At 43.8% G+C, this 17,405-nt stretch overlaps 1 protein-coding gene across 1 annotated transcript in view; it reads right to left on the bottom strand.

Moving 5' to 3' along the window:
* Nucleotides 1–288: 288 nt before the first annotated feature.
* LOC131087428 (glypican-5-like) overlaps nt 289–17,405 on the bottom strand; it is a 373,149-nt gene continuing 356,032 nt past the window's right edge. The window contains exon 9 of the mRNA XM_058031076.1: nt 289–3,242. Within this exon, the coding sequence (XP_057887059.1) occupies nt 3,040–3,242 (203 nt within the window). The 3' untranslated portion in view covers nt 289–3,039. The remainder of the gene's footprint in view (nt 3,243–17,405) is intronic.

The following is a 17,405-nucleotide window of genomic DNA, read 5'->3' as shown; positions in this document are numbered from 1 at the left end:
AAATGCAACTGATCCTGAGAGGAAAAAAATATCATAAACCACCAGTAAAGATAAACTGCACTGCCCTCTAAAATGGCACAATTTTTGATGCTCATTGTGAACAGATTTCATGCTGGTTTGACCAGTTCTCTTCTTACAATGTAGAAGTGTTTTTGCATGAAATGATTTAATTGATGTACAGCCCTCTTCCCTCGTTCTGCAGCAAGTTTTGTCTATCAAAACACTGGTTGAGTCCAATGACATGAGGTGATTCTATCTCACCCCACGAGCAATAACAAATATCTCCCTGGGTGAATTCTTGCATACTTGCCTCCTGTGGGGTTTCTGCAGCTCCCTGTGCTGCAGCTGAACATGCGGCTGGCGAAAACATCGCCGCTAAAATCTTTTCCAGAGCAGAGCTCAGAAACACACCTGGCTCTGGCTGATCAGGTTCCCTCTCTGCAGGTGAGAAAAATCTGAAAACTCCCAACTGCACAGCTGACATCTGGCAGGAACGGAGCCCAGCCCTGAAACCTCATCCATAGGAATCCTGATGGTCACTCTCAGTGCCTGAATGATGACTGAGCACTGTAAGTGTGAGAACTCTAAATCAGCAGTCAGGCTGACAAGCACCAGGTAGGGATTGCTCCAGTGAATTCAGAGTGCTTGGAGGGGCAGGGGGTGAGTGTGAGCACCCAGGGCACATTTCTGTTTGTGCACACTGAGCTCCTGTCTGACTCAGCCATCACAGGGCAGGATTCTCTAAGAGTGCCAGGCATTACTGAGTCATTCCAGTGCACAGATGATGGGACCTGCACAGGTAAAACAGCACTTTTCCAAAGGGCACCCAAAATGAATACAAGAAGCAGCATTTTTAATTATGGTTCCATAGATTGGTGCAGCTCAAAAACCCTGGAAAACACATGACAGACATTTAAATACTTGTGGGAAAACTGATTTTCACTGATAGGACTGGGAAGCACTCCTTAGGGATATTAATATCCTTACTGTTGTGAAAAATCAGAGTTAAAATACAAAATACTTGATGTTAATACAAGTATCTTCTCCATTTCATTTCCTTGTTTCAACATTAAAATTGAATTATCTTTTAGAATATTAATAAAATTTAATAATAAAAATTTAGCTGCTGCCATTTTAGAGACACTGCTTTTGTAGCTGGGTGCATCCATGATTCGGATCATACCTTTATGTTGTAAATATCATCTAGGAACCAAATCTGGAAATGAAACTAAAGCCCCACTTGGCAAACACAATTAGACATATTCACTGATACTGTCTGGAAAGGTGCAAGTGTAGTGAGCCTTTGTTCACTTATTGTCTGCTTGTTCTGTACCATTGTCACCTCCTGTGTGGTGGCACCCAGCAGTAATCCTGGCCCATGGCCCCTTCTTTGAGCCAGGCTTCTGTAACCAAAGTTGCCAATAAAATGCCTGGAGCTGGTTAGTGAGACACAGGGCTCTTCTCTTGAGTAATCTCAGTGACTGGGTAAGTATCAAAGAGATGTTTTACAAAAACCAAAGGCAAGTGTTTTACATTAAATCTTACAAAACTGTACATAAGAATAGTCTACAACATGAAAATGGCCATTAAAGAGTTGTAATAGTTATGAAATGTAGTAAATATAACAATTCTAATGTTTCATATATTTATCATATTAATCACTGTATTCATACAGTTGTGTTTGTATACATATATTCAATGGCACTGTAAACAGTTGTTGGAAAACACACATTAACTCTTAACCCATTAGAAGTTATTATAGTACTTTTTCATCCAAAAAGTTAAAATGCATCAATGTATCATTGACTTAAAAAAAATAGCCTTGTAATATAATGCACATTTGACATATTCTAGGGTAGCAATCAAGATGAAGCATAACAGAGAATGTTCTAGATTTCAGAATGTTTTACATTTACACCTAACGTGATACAAAATTTTAAACATTAAATGTAATTAAATAATACACAGTTTATGAAACAGTTGATTTCAGAGTTCCATAATGCACAAGATCTAGTTAGTGTCTAATGGGAGTTCCCAATAATTTATATTTCTGGGACCTTTATGAAAAACTTAAGCTGATTTCTATGTAACATCTCATAGGTAAAGTAAGTTTGAACTGAATTATCTTTTTTTTTGTTTGTTTGTTTCTTTTTTTTTTTTTTTTCTGTACAGAGCTGCATTTAGGTGGATAAAACATTATTATGTTTATTTATGTTTCCCTTTGCTGGACATTCATCCAATAAGCCTTGAGCATATGCTTAAGTATCTGGTAATGACATTTTGTGGGGCAGGGAAACTCACTATCTATGTCTCTCAGTAAACAAAGTGGTTCTATTTTTTTCCACAGTTAAGGCAACTATACTGATATATTAGACACACCATATGTTTTTATGTTGCTTCCTACAATCTAAACAATAAGAGTGAAGAGAAGTTTCAAACATGCTTTGATCTTCTTGACCACTCAGGAATTCCATCAAGCTGGTGGAGAGCACTTCACCCTCCATGGGAGCAACCTGGTACCTGGCTGGTGGGAGGGGTCCCTGCCATGGCAGGGGCTGGGGCTTGATAACCTTTAGGGTCCATCCCGACCCCATAACATTCTGTCATTCTGTGAACTGCTTGTTAGCTGCCCACTTACAAAAACAAAGTATGGATTGCCTTGAATTTGAAGACTGACCATTCATATAACTTACCAGAAAAATTAGACAAATAAACAACGGCCAGTCAGATTCTAGCAAACGAAATTGATAAAAACAGTAACACACACATACACAATTTCTGGGTTTTCAGTTATTTCTACCCCATAACTTAAGCTATGCAGACCCTTGTGATCATCCTCGCTGTACCTTGGCTGGGCTTTGCCAACAGCTATCTTCAGCCATTGAAAGTGATGACACTTGGTATCTGCCAACTCCAGCATTTCACTCCTTATTTCCCCTAACAAATCACATCAACTAGAGAGCCATTTCCATTTGTTTCCAGTTGGGTAAGGCTGCAGGTATCAGTGACAGTGAGCAGGAGCGCAGCAGGGCAGTGCAGCTACAGGGGACAGTGCCACAGAGCTGCCAGGGCTGCCAGGACAGCAAGGGGGGCACTCAGGGCTGGGCTGCTCCCAGTGCCAGTCACACTGTGCTTGGAGGATGACTTGACAGTGCTTGTGCTGGTTGTGGTGTCAATCTTTTTCACGGTTGGTTTTGGTTCATTTCTGTTCTCTGCATGGGTTTTCTTGTCCTTGAGCACATCTGAAAACATGAAAGTGAACATGAGATTAATCACACATCTTTTAAATGGTGCGTGAACATATTTAAATGTTGCTGGAACTTGGTGTACACTCACTGTGAATAACTGAAACATGGATGGAGACTGATGGGGCCCTCGCACTCATGTTTTAGCTCGACTCAGTGTGGCTCCTGTGTCCTCAGCACCCTCTGTTGTGCTCCACAAGTCTCCTCTGCCTGCCTGGTGGCTGCTCACAGACACAGCCTCAGCAGAGTAACAGCTGTTCTGCACTGCAGTGGCTGGGCTCAGAACCTCATTTCTCTCATAAAGCATCCCAGTTTCACCTGGGCTGGGAACTAGCTCATGCTTTAAAATGTGCAGTTAGGATTGAGTGGATTCATCACAGTGAAACCCGCTCCAGGCTGGTGGGTGCTACAGGAGATTGGATATTGACTTAACAGAACCCCAGAATGGTCTGGGTTGGAAGGGACCTTAAAGACCTTAAAGATTAGCTCATTCCACCCCCTGCCATGGCAGGGACACCCTGCACTAACCCAGGTTGCCCCAAGCCCCATCCAGCCTGGTCTGGGATACTTCCAGGGATGGGGCAGCCACAGCTTCTCTGGGCACCTTGTGCCAGAGCCTCACCACCCTCTGAGTACTGAATTTCTCCTGGTATCCAACCTAAATCTCTCCTCTTTTAATTTAAAATCACTGCCCCTCGTCCTTTTCACTGTCTGCCTATGCAAAGGGTCATTCTCCTCCCTCTTTTTTTAAGTCTCCTTTAAGCACTGGAAGGCTTCTCCCTCCAGATGCATTTTGAGGCAATGCCATGTATTCTTATATAAAGAATTGAATTCAGAAGAAAGGAGTAGCCCTTTATGGCAAAAACATGGATTTGTTTTTTTTTATAGTGAGAAAATAATAAATCTTCAGTTATGAAGACATTTCCAAGCCATTTGCAAATATTACTGAGACCATATTGCCCTTAAACCCTCTCATTGGCATTGAGGAGAAAAAGCAAACAAACAAACCCAAAGACTATTTCATCTGCTGAAGGGATGATGATTTTATAGTCAGTCTGTAAAAGCATACCTGAGTGCTCAGAAAGAACTAATGCCTACCTGGGAGAATTTATAATTAACAATAAATGTTCAGGTCCAAGTCTAAAGGATTTGTGTTACTAATGAATGCAATGCACATACAAAAGAAAGCAAAAGGCATGGATTTGTAATGCAGATGAAACAGCAGTCCAATCTTAAAATGAAAACTCTGAATCACAGAAGCAAGTTCCTGGCAGAAACTGGAAAGATGGAAAGTATTCCAGAAATGTAAATGCAATCTGAGATCATTGTCTGCATGTCAGTAGTTCTGAACAACCATCAATAAATTCACTTGATACTAAAAATGAGCTATTGTATTGGGAAAGCACACATTGTTCTTTTGCCAGAATAAACTGTGAAAGAAATGCAATGAATCCCTCCATTTTACCATAATATCAACATTAATCCCAGAGGAATGTGAGAGTCCTACACCTGACTCAAGAGGGACTGCAGGGAAGGGACAGCAGCTGGCAAGGCACACTTTGGGAAAAGGGTATTGTGACATTGTGCCTGAAATTCCTTATGGCAAAGTGCAGGCAGGGCTCCTCTGCGATTGCAACCTGCAGTGGAGCTCACAGAAAGGAGGGGGAGAGAAAGCATGCTCCAAGTGTTTAGAAAATATCAGTATTCTGAGGACATTTAAAGAAAAATGGACAACCTTCAGACTGTCATTAAAGTAAATTAAGAATAAATCATGGAAATAGGTGTGTTCTGACACTGCCTCGAGTCCTTTCCATCACTGTCACTCTCCTTTGCAGCTGCACTAAGGGCACTATTTCTCTGCTGCCTCTTATATCATCCCAGCCTGCTGACTTCAGCTCTCTGGGGCCAGCTGATTAAATTAAGCCCTCACTCAGGTAAATCCATTCCCCTCTTTCAGCTGGCCATGTCCAGCATTGTAACTTGATTGGCGTCTATAAATCGGGCAGACTGAAATGTATTAATTCGTTTATTTTCTTGCTATTGACTTTAACAAAAATCTAGGCTAAGATTTAATGCTATCAGAGAGACTGTTGGTTTTTAAAAGCTTTCCTCTCAGTCACTGCTTAATGCACTACATAACAAGCATTAAATAATACATTAGAAAATTCTGCCTCTATCCTTTCCAGGGGAAGGGCTCCATTCTGAATTCTCTCTCTGTCTTCACAGCAGAGGATCTTCCGATGCTATTCATAGCCAATTCTAATTTGGGATCTAATTGTGCAAAATTGGCATTTTATTTATAATGCCTTATTTTCTCCTTTCTTAAAAATAAATAAAAATAGCTTAACTTTCAATTCAGTTCAAAATCTTTTTCAATCCTCTATTTGGTTTTTAAGGCACAAATTTCAGCAGTATAAAGATTTCCCATTTTATTCCAGTTTCCTCAGAGTTCCTGTTGCTTACTCACTCCACGATTTTGGCTGAGAGACTCTGAGTTAAATGAGTTTTTCCCCTTAAATCTTTTCCTCTGAGTCAGAGATGGTTATGTTCAGTCTACTACTGACATTCAAAAGGCAAAAAAGTACTGATCATGCTAGGAAAGAAAAAAGTGTTAGTGTGAAGACTAGCGCAGAAATGAAACTTCAGTCTCAACAGAGCAAACCCCAGATGTTCAGCACCCATGAATTCAGCCCCCAGACTATGACTTCATGAAACCAACCCACCAAACCCCACAGCTTTGGGTTGTTCTCCTGTTTACCTTCTGAGTTTTAAAGGCTTTATGGTTGCCCACTAGAAGCTTTCTCATTGCCAGAAAGTTCCTTCCACCATCAGTCCCTCTGTGTGTGTGAAACGGAGTGGCTGACCCCTCTGCAGGCTCCAGCTCCCCTCAGCCTGACAGGGGATGGCCTCTGGAGCCTGGCACACGGAAATTGTTCTGTGCTGTTTATTGTCACTGCACCATGGTGCTGATCCAGCCTCTGCAGTGGTGGCTGTGCTGTTCCCTCACCCAGCTCTCAGTGAGGATATTCAAATCCTGCCAAAGAGGGTGCTTAGTGAAGGCAGCTGAGTGCCCAAGCAGCCTGTCTGAGCAGCCCTTTGGGACTCCTGCCCAGGCCAGGGTCTGCTGGGGTCACTGGAGATGGCTCACGGCTCCTCCAGCCCCGTGATTACAGCTCAGCTAGTCCAGGGGATTGAGTCCACCTCCTCAGCTGAACTCTCATCTCTGTTAACTCTGCTGAACTCACACCTTGACAATATAAACAAAACACAGAATGAAAATGGCTTGACCTTGCTGTTGAGTGTTCAGGATTACCTTCAGCTCCGAGCTGTAACCACAGATTGCTGCCCAGGAATGCCCATGCTGCTCTGACAGCACCGAGCTACTCATAAATACCTCTGTGGATCAATACTGTTCCTCAGAGAGACCAGCTCAGGATGGCAGGAGAACCAAAACTGCCACTGACAGCTAATTTAGGAACAGGAAACCTCCCTTACAATGAGGGCTGATTATGTTTTTCAAATACATTCAGTGAGTACACCTGAATCGAAGGCAGTGAAGATTCTGGGGCAAGAAAATGCCATTATAATATTTCATCAGACAGAAGTTCAAGTCATACTGACACCAAGCTGTCAGCTCCCCCTTCCTAGGCCAAATCATTTTCAGTTTGCTGCTGCTAGGGATTATCAAAGCCATAACTATTTACTGGTGTTCTTGCATGCTATTGCTCTCTAGTGAGTGATATCATCAGGGTCTGCTTTAATCTGTTCATTTTTCCTACTGTCCTGCCAAGGGATGAACAAGTTCAGCTACTTAACAGAAACCTCCTTCCATTTTTGTCCTTCTCTTGATCTGATTTGAGCTCAGCCCTTTCTCTGTGATGGTAAATGATGACCTCTGCTCGTCAGGCACTGCACTCGTGACTGCCAACAGCCTGTGTGCTTCTGAGGCTGCACATCCTCTCACCAGGCAGGGCTACAGCCCTGAGAGGGGAGGCAGAATAAAAACAAGCAGAGAGAGATTTGCCAGAGCAGCCCTGTAAATGTTAATTACAGCAGCCTGGCTTCCAATGGAGTGGGGCACTGACAGCAGAGAATCCATGCTCATCAATCCACCGTGGGGATCCTGGACACATTTCCATCAGTTTAACCTGGAGCTGCTGGAGGGAACCTTCAACCCAGCTATTTGGGGAGACAAAAGAAGCAGAAGTTGTTTATTTCTGCTCTCCCCACGTTGATTACATCAAGTCAGACCATATCCAGACTCTTCTTTCCTTGTCCATTTCTTTCTAGACTTTCACGCAAACACTGTGCTTTGAAAAGCCAGACTGTCAGCATCTATGATAGCAAATTAATGCCTTGGTCTTGAATGGCTCATCGTGGGTGCAGTGACACCATAATACAGCTCTGAAGGGAACTGGTCAGCACCTGCAGTTGCTCTCCACGTTGGAGCTCAGTTGCTTGATAAATTTCCCCTCGATCACAGGCTTGGGTTTGGCTGACAGCTTCATAAGAAATTAAAGCTAGGTGCAACTTGGTGGAACAGGCTCTTAAATTACAGTAGATGCTGCAGTGTTATTATTAGCTTTTTATCACCTCGGGTAGCAAAAGCTAAAATTACTTTTACATATTCAAAGGAAGAAGCTCTGAAATTGCAAAACAATGCTGTCGCCATAAAATGTACCAACAATTTCCAAATAATCCATTATCTTGACATTAAGACCAGCAGTAATTATTTCCAGTTACAGCTGCAGCAGACAAATGGAAACAGGAATGTTGTGGAAATGGGAATGTGAGAACTCCTAAAGTATGAGAACTCGTGATGCAATTCTCCAGATTCTGGAGTCTGTTATTTTGGTCTGTATAATGCCAGGCAGTAAAAGGTGGGTGTGATGTTTGATTTGTGCAGCCAGAAGAAGGGAGCAATGAACAGCTCTGTGTGTACTGTTCCACCATTTTCTATTTCAGCCTGAGAACGTGGTGTCCAGAGAAGCCTTTTCCCCACATACCTTTTAATGGAAACCTGGTGTTAGGAGGAAAAAAGAAGTCTTTAATCAGAAAAAGAAAGAACTCCAGGAGTTTTAAGTGCACGGACCACTCTCCCCACTGAATTTCTGAGTGGCATTTGGTTCAGGCCAGCCTTTCCAGAAGACCTGTGGGATAAGACTATGGGGACAAGCTGATGTGTCCCAGTTTGATTCTGAGATCTTTCCATTTCTCTCTTTAAGAACTTTTTCTTTTTTAAAAGAACGAGAGGATAATCATAAATTGGGACCAGATTATCTATTTCCACGTTTCAGTTCTATATTGAGCTCGATGTGATCTTTGGCAGATTGCCATTCCCTGTGGACCAGTGAGAGAGTTACTTTACTTCCTGCACATTTTGCACATTCTGGATGCAAATTCTGCTGTCTGAGAGCCGTACCCACTCTCTGAAAGAAATCACACTGGCTGGAACTTTCAGGAACTAATTCAAATGCAATAAAGAAAAGGCAGGAACAGCCATGAGACAGTTAGAGATGTCAGGTGCCTGGAAGCCACACTTACGTGAAATGGCAGCTCCTTCCCCTTCTCCCAAGCACTTTTTAGTCCATACACATCTGAGTGCAATGTACAGAGAGAGCAGGACATTATCTCAGCTGTCCTGCTCCAAGGAAACCTGTCCCTGTATGTGTTTGGCTTCTAAAACCATGGCCATAGCAAACCCTGCAGGATTTTCAGGAGCACAATACACCTGTATTATGGGTTTAAAAGTAAACCTGCACGTAGAACTGCTCCTGCCATGTAAATGTCAAGCAGGAACAATCCATCTTTTCCTTGGGAAGAAATAATTCAACCTAACAAACCTCTTGTGATTCAACACTACTTCCATTAATCAATCAGTCATTTGCAAGAAAAGGTTTTGTCATGTTGTTTATATTAATATGGGACTTACTCAAATGCAGACAAGCTGAAAATATAAGCTTAAAACATGCCAAACATATTTTACATTTCCTGGAAACATCTGTTTTTAGTCTAGTCCTAGGCACATGTTTGTGGTCGCATGTTTATGCTTGTTTAGTTTGCCAGATACCTCGTATGTAGTGTAGCACAGCTGACATGATATCCTGAAACACAGCATGGAAGTATCTGTAAAACATGATGTTCCCAGTAAATCTGTGCAACATTTGTTGTAACTTTCTCGTAATAAAAGAAACAACTCAAAAGCCCTGTGACAGCCTTCTGCCTGCACTGTATGGTGCAATTAATTAGCCAAGTTTGGGAATTGTGTACATGCCTGAGTGGTGCTATCAGGGAGACTGAGAGCGATCCTGATCCACATGTCCAAACTCCCATTAAACTTAATGGCAGTTTGGGGGGATGCAGGAATGCAGGGCTGACCTTTATGGGTAGAGATGAATGTGAGCTCCAGACTTCAAAGATCAGGTGCCCCTGCCAGTCTGGAGTGTGCAAGTGATCAGCACGCCAAGTGCTGAAGGCATCTGCTAAATATCACGCCACAGCTCAAAGCTGTAATTAAGAAAAATATAAACTGGCTCGAGGAAGAAAAATATTAGTAATAATTGAAAATGCTTTGGCTCTTGCTTTTGTCCTGATGATCTCATTAGTTTTGGTTACAGAAACAGTTCTCACACTGCCTGACGTGGGGCATGCTTTGTTTGTGCTCTCCTTCTACCCACATCTTTCCCAGTTAACTTTTATTGCTCAATACAAAGGTCAAATCGAAGGCTTAATTAAATTGTATGTGGGGAAACTATAAACTTATTTTGGAAGGGAGTACAAAAATATTTAAAGCCATCCCAACTCCTCTCCCCCAGACACTCCTTAATTTCTTGTGAAGAAAAGGAGCATGTGTTATTGGCACTCTTTCCCTTAAGGAGAAACTGCATCTTTTCTGGCTTCAAAATTTACATTTCATGAATATCCCACCTTTTCATAACCTGCTAATTGTATTTGCAATTGACATTTGTAATGAGGATTTTAATTTAGCTCTGCTGCTATAAACACAGAGAGCTCCATTTTGTAACAGGCCTGGATATGATCTTATACTTCAGCAGTGTAAGTTCAACTTACAGCCAGGATTGGAAGTTCCCTTAAACTCTGCTTAACTTTAAACAGAACTTGGAGCACCAAGATAAATACTATCACCCACCTGCCTAAGTTAGGCATGCCTCTCAGGTCTAGGTCTGAAAAGTAATTCTGAAAACACTGCCAGCTCTACCTAAGCAGCATTTACAGTTTCTTCACGCCATGAGAAGACAACCACATAGCTCGAGAGTCAGGTCAGGTCTGAGCAGGCTACAACCTGTGTGCAGCAGGGCCAATCCCGAGGAATTTCAGCTTTCCCCGTGCCAGGCTGCTGCCCCAGCTGTGTTCATGCCCCAGGGAGGTTCTCAACGCTCCCAGCCAGCTGCTGCCCAGCCCTGGGGGCACAAGGATTCTCTGGACCCTTCTCTGTCTCCAACAGCCCTCCATGGTTTGTGTCTGTGCCCTCCATGGTTCGTGTTGGTGCAGCTGGCTGCACGCAGAGCCCTGGGAGCTGTGCTGGAGGTGGGGATGCTCTGCAGGTCTGCTCTCCTCAGCCAGACCCTGCCAGCCTGTGAGTGCAGGGGGGCAGAGAGGAACCTGCCAGGCAGATCAGACAGATGGCACCAGGGCTCAGAGCCTTCCTGAGAGTGGTTTACAAGGGCTGCTTGCACCCAGGTCTCTCCTGCACCGCCCACTCAGAGCAGCTGTGCAGGGAGGGACATCTCAGCCTGAAGCAGGCTCTGCCCGGATACCTGGGCCTGTCCTGGAAGCAAACTGGCCCAAAATACACTGGAAAGAGCTAATCAATTAACCAACAGGGTGTCAGCCAAGAGAGCAGTGACAATAGGAGCTGCTCTGTGCCCTGCATGAGAGGTGTCCATCCCAAGGGGATGGCAGTGATGGGCAGAAGCATGGACTGCTCTCTGCTCATTTTGGCATGAGCAGATCCCATATCCCCAAGGAGTGAGCAGGAGAAAATCAGCCCCTGCAGAGCTCCCCTCCCACCAAGGGCAGGGACTCAGGGCAGAGCCCTTTGAGCTCAGCAGGGAGAGTTCAACACAGGCACTGCAGGCAGCTCAGCAAACCCCAGTGAATGGCCACAACTCACAGCAGCTCCAGCACGGCAGCACAGGAAAACAATCACAAGCATCCCTAAAGGATATCTGAAAGGGTCTTTTCACCCTGCAAGCAGGCTGCTCTCATCATTCCTCATCCATTAAAAGCCAGTCAAATTCCTCCACTTATTCCCATTGCTCCCTGAGAAACTTGGGCAGATACAATTCCTCCTTTAAGATTCTGAAGCCACCACATGACAACAGAGAGGGTTTAAAATGCTTCCTGTACTTCTGTCATTTTTGAGCAGCCACAGAACCTTATACTAAAGATCTCTTAAAGAGGTTCAAATAGGATATAATAATAATAATTGATGTTTCATTACAGAATAAACATTGAAATCACCTCAATCTACACAGCATCTGATTGCTTTTTATCTAGATGATAAAAAGGATTAGTTGTAATGCCAAACAATACTTCCAGTCCTTATATCAATCAGTAGGAATTTTTATTTAATTGAATCTTTCTAGTATTTCATTTCACTCAGAACTGAAATCAAAAGAAACTGTGGCAAGATATTATCCTGGATTAATCATCTGAGCCTGAACATGAGGAGCAGTACAGAAAAACATCCTGGCATTAGGCTTGCTTCAGCTCTGGTATGGGGAGCTTTAATTAGTCTTTTCTCCTGCTCTAGACTGGCAACTCTTCAGCCCTGCACATCCTCTATTTCACATTGCAGGTTTATCCAGGCAGCCCAGCTCCATCAGAGCTGACAGTTATTGACAAGGGAGGATGATTAGAGCCATCACTCTGCTGAGGAGCTGCAGCAGCAAGAACATGTTTCATGTGAAAATACCAAAGGGCTTAAAAGCATTATCTTATTAGTAGCATGCAGTGAAACTGATGAACCCTTATCACAGTCAGCAGGATGATGAATACCCAAATCAACACAAACGGAAAGGAGATATACAACCAGAGTAAAAAATAAATTTTTCTAATAGAAACTCTTACAAAACTAAGCCCCATCCATTAGGGTATGCATAAGGCTACATTCTGTCAGTGTTCAGGCTGTGGGGCAAATTAAAGGAAGGAAATTCTTGTTTGGAGCTGGCAATGACCCCTTTCCCTGCTCTGTTTTTGTCAGGATGTGAACTGCTCCCTCAATTCTCATGGAGTCACCTACAGCAAAAGCACCAGACTGAGGGCTACAAATCATCCCCTTTTTTGGGTAACAACACTGCTCAACTTCACCTTGGCCAGGGTTCTCTCACTTGGCCAAAAGGAAAAAACATTTCTGCCATTATCCCTCATGGGCTGAACCTTCCTTGAGGCACTGTCTCCATCATGAGAATGCTTAAAAACACCGTTCTGAGAGGGACAAATCCCGCACTGGAACCCAAAGGTCTGCTTCCCTCTGCACTGATGGGCTCAAGCCTGACTGCCCAGGTGACACCAGTGACAAAGGTCCTGCTGCAGGCACCTGTGATCCAGGGATCATGGCAAGGTCCTGCTGCAGGCACCTGTGCAGGGATCCAGGGGATTGTGCCCGTGTTCACAGGGGTCTTTGGATAAGGGAAGAGACGAGGATCTGACTGCATGTTTCAGAAGGCTTGATTTATTATTTTATCATATATATATTATAACTATACTGAAAGAATAGAAGGAAAAGCTTCATCTCAGAAGGCCAGCTAAGCTAAGAATAGAATAGAAAGGAATGATAACAAAAGGCAGCTGCCTCGGACTCTGAGATAGCTCGGCCTTGATTGACCATTAATTATAAACATCCAAGATGGGCCAATCAAAACTCCACCTGATGCATTCCACAGCAGCAGATAATCATTGTTTACATTTTGTTTCTGAGGCCTCTCAGCTTCTCAGAAGGGAAAAAGAATCCTAAGAAAGGATTTTCACAAAAAGATGCCTATGACAGGGGATCATGCCAAGGTGCTGGTGAGAAACAGAGCTTGTTTTCAAGGACAAGGAAGCTGGAGAGCATGCAAGCCTCAGGGTGTGGCTGGAAGTGTGTGGAGAGCAGTGGGGACCTCAGATCAGGGAATTCAGTGGGCTTTGATGAACATGAAGGACAATCTTTGCTGTGTTCATGCACAGAACTGGCAGGAACACACAGAGAACACTTCTCAGGTGCTTCAGGCCAGCCAAGGAAGCTTTGACAGGCCCTCAGCCTCTCTGAGATGTATCAGTTATAGATTTTATATATATATATATTTTCAGTTACATGTTTTCTATATATATTTTCTTCACTGCCACTTCTTCCTGTCACAGGAGCTCCAATAAAGGGAAAACCCCACTGGAAGTTCACGAGAGCTGACACCGTGTGCTGCAAAGGATCTGTTGGCACTGCTCTGGTCTGTTATGCAAATACACATCAGTGGACTTGGTACAACATAAATTATGTAAATATCCAGGTAGGGACTCTTCAAAATGCAGATTACATGCCTCATGTTTGGAGACAATAATTAAGATCTCTGATGTGAATTAAGATCTCTGGGATTGCTGTGCAAGCTGGGCCAGCCTGTGGATGTCTAGGCCTAGCACACCTCATTTCACATGCAGATTCCATCTCGGTAAGAAGAAATTTGCACTCAAAGTTGACTGTGTCATAATCTACTTCAGCCACCTATCACTGACACCACAGGTTATAAGAGATCCTTGAATTTACAGCTGCAGAGGGGCTCCGTAAGATCCCAACTGGAATTTTGGTATACACTCGTTCAGGATTTTGTAGGGTTGTCCTTTTCAATTAAGAATTTGAATTTTACTTTGTGGATGTCTATGCCAGACATACAGCTCAGCAGAGTGGTGGTGTAACCCCAGCAGGAAGCTGAGTGCCACACAGCTGCTGGATCTGTCCCTTGTCACCATCTCCGAGGGCATGAGAATAAAAATAAATCTAAAACAGTAAACCTTACAATAGCTGTAATGAAGAGGAGAGAGGAATAAAACCCAAGAGAAGTCAGTGATGCCCTGCTGGCCATGCCCAGCCTGTCCCCGAGCAGTGAGCAGTGCCTCCCGGCCAGCTCCTCCCAGTCTGGGCACTGGGAATGTGGGATGGAATCTCCCTTTGCCAGCTCAGCTCAGGTGTCCTGGTCCTGCTCCCTCTGCACCCCTCACTGGCAGGGCATGGGAAGCAGAAGGCCTTGACTCAGGGTAAGCTCTGCTTAACAACATCAAAACATCAGTGTCTTATCAGCATTATTCTCATCCTGAATTCAAAGCACAGCACTGTACTAAGATGAAAATTAGCCCTATCCCATCTGAAAACTGGATAAACAGTTTTGTTTTTTTTTTCCCTCAGAGAACACTAAACATCTTAGATTGGGCTCAGTAGGCCCATTCCTGTTATCTGACATCCTACAAAAATCTAGGCCAAGTAATATATCCATTGCTGGAAAAGAAAAACATCACAGACTGGCTACTTGGGTAAAGAATTTGGAGCAACTAGGTTTTCAGGAATAGTAAACTGAGCTTCTGTTGGACTTCATTAAATTCTTATTTAACTTGAGTTGAGATCAGTGAAATTAACCTTTATACCTCAACTGTGTTCTTCCTGCTTGAAGCAGCTGAATCAAAGCAACTTACCAAAGGCATCCTTCTGCTTCATGACTTCAAAGAGCATTTATTCAGAGACAGCATGTGAGGATCACATAACTGGAGCCAGATGATAGAGAAATCACTGCAAACTGAGGTAGGCAGGAAAAATACCTAATTTAAAGATAGATTAGAGGTCTGAAACAAAGGCTCATAAAGACTGGTGTGTTACAAAGCAGAGGTAACAACGTCCCAGCCCGGCAGAGACAGTGCAAGGTGAATGGAAGAGCCTTTCTAACCCCTGCTGCTGAGAAGTGCTCCCTGAACCACACACTGTAAAAAGAAAAGGAGCTCAGAAGATGATTTGCAGCCATGCATTTTTCTGTACTGGCCCGTGTGGGCTTCTCAGGACATGGGCAGTAATTTCTGTGCACCTACAGCAGCCAAGGTTGTGATCTTGACTGGGGCACTCGTGCACTACTGTCAAATCAAAAATAGGAAGACATAAACAATGGTAATTAAAGGGCAGCAAAGAACAACAGTGGACATTTTAACATTCAATTAAACCCCAACATTTACTGGTATCCAGAACAGTTACCAAGTTACCAGCCATCCATAAGGCTGCAATCAAAGCCTAAACTAGAAACCCCAGAGATCTACAGCCCTCTAGTTACAGATTTATATCAGAACCACTCAGAATAATTAGAAGGGATAGAACTGATCATTTCACTGAATCTTCTCCAACTGAGCACGAGTGTATCCAAGTCTGGGATGTGCACTGAGACATCCCCCTATCCCTGACCTGGCACACTCAAGCACTGCAGGCTCCTGACATCTCCAAAGCTGAGAAACAGAAACAGAAACACTCCTGTGATGTGTCACCAGCCACAAGAACCCCTCAGTCCACCATGGATATTCCACAGAGCAGAAGGTATTGTGAGATGAGACCTTGCAACACTCAGAGCATTTATTTCTAGCTCTGCAGTGGGAGAAGGCAACAGAAGATATGATCTTGTATCTGTTTCTCTGCAACAAATTGTTGCACCTCACTGAATATCAAAAGGCAGTTTAGTTCTGGCATTGATAGTAAATGAAAAAAATTGCTGTGGAGTGACAGTGGTCACGCAGCTCTGTGCACCTTTAATGGAACTAATAACACAGTTCCCTTGTAAAATACCAAGCCTTGTTTGTGCAAGGATTACTGCAGTAACATCCCTTAGGAGCAAAACAATTCCTTGGCCATGGGCTGATGCACAATCTCTTCCCCATGCCACATTCCCACCAGCTTCCATTAAAAAATTAGAAGCAAATTGCTTGAATTGTGAGTTACAAGCCTTCCATCAATGTGTGTTTGAAAGTGGGCTGGGAGAAATGCCTGAAGTTTGCTCTGCACTTTACTCTCACTATCCAGTTACACAGGTAATAGGTTTTGCTTAAAACTGACACCTTTCAGAGAGAAATAATTTTACTAAGCTGTCTGCAATTAGTGTGGCAGAGCATGGGCAAGGCAGGGAAGTGGTGTCCCCCCACAGATCAATCAGGTGTCCCCCCACAGATCAATCACAGATCAAATAGTCCCCCTGTCTGTTCAGCCAGGCAGGAAAAGGAGAGGCAGAGCATGGTGGGATGGGGCACATGGTGACAAACAGGAGAGCAAAGCCTCCAGTTGCACTGGCACTGGCATGGATGTGAAGGGCCACAGGAAAGGCCCATCACCAGTGAAAGGGAGACCAGGAGAAATGTGAAAAATGGTTCAGGGTGACAGAGGACACGCAAAAACTGAGGTATTAAACACTTTCTCTGGCCTGGCTTTGTTAACAAGGTGATTGCTCAGGTTCCCATGGCTCAGCCTGGGGAGGAGCAGATCCCAGGGCAGAGGAAAATCAAATTAGGGACTGTGTGTTGGCAGTGGTATGAGGAACAGCTGCTGCCTATGGGGTGCTGTGAAAGCCCTCTTGGTGAAGGTTTTAAAACCCAGATGAGGCACACAGGGATGGGTTTGTCACAGCTGACTCTGGCCTGGGACACTAATTCATCCTAGAGAAGCTTCTCCATCACTGTTTTCAATCCTCCAACGATCCACTCATTTTGCTTAATCTACTCCACGCGAAAAGCAAACGAAAACAAAGTATTCAATCAGTTGGTGACTGAATTTGTAACTATCTATAAAAACCAAGGGTGAACATCTTGTAAAAAGAATATAAACTGGCAGCTCTTGCTGATGAAGTGCTATCGATAGGCATTAAAGCTGCAAATGGCAAGGTGTTGGCAAAGTGAGAGGAATTGCTGCAGAAAGTAAAAAGCCAATCTGTATGATGAACAGAGTGTACATAAAGTACAGCAAATTACCAAACACACAGCCCTGGGAGTACAGAGGCATGGGAGCTGATTAAGAAGTCCTTGTGAAGAAATCTTGAAGGCTGGCCAGTTCCCCCTCAGTCTCTGGCAGGCGCTGCAGCCGCTCAGCAGTGAAAAGAGCACTGTGTGCGATGTGAGCCCAGCACTTGTGGATTACGGGGAGATGATGGA

Source organism: Melospiza georgiana, chromosome 10 (assembly GCF_028018845.1).
Source record: "Melospiza georgiana isolate bMelGeo1 chromosome 10, bMelGeo1.pri, whole genome shotgun sequence".
Taxonomy (NCBI): Eukaryota; Metazoa; Chordata; class Aves; order Passeriformes; family Passerellidae; genus Melospiza; species Melospiza georgiana.
This window is presented reverse-complemented; position numbering and strand designations above follow the sequence as displayed.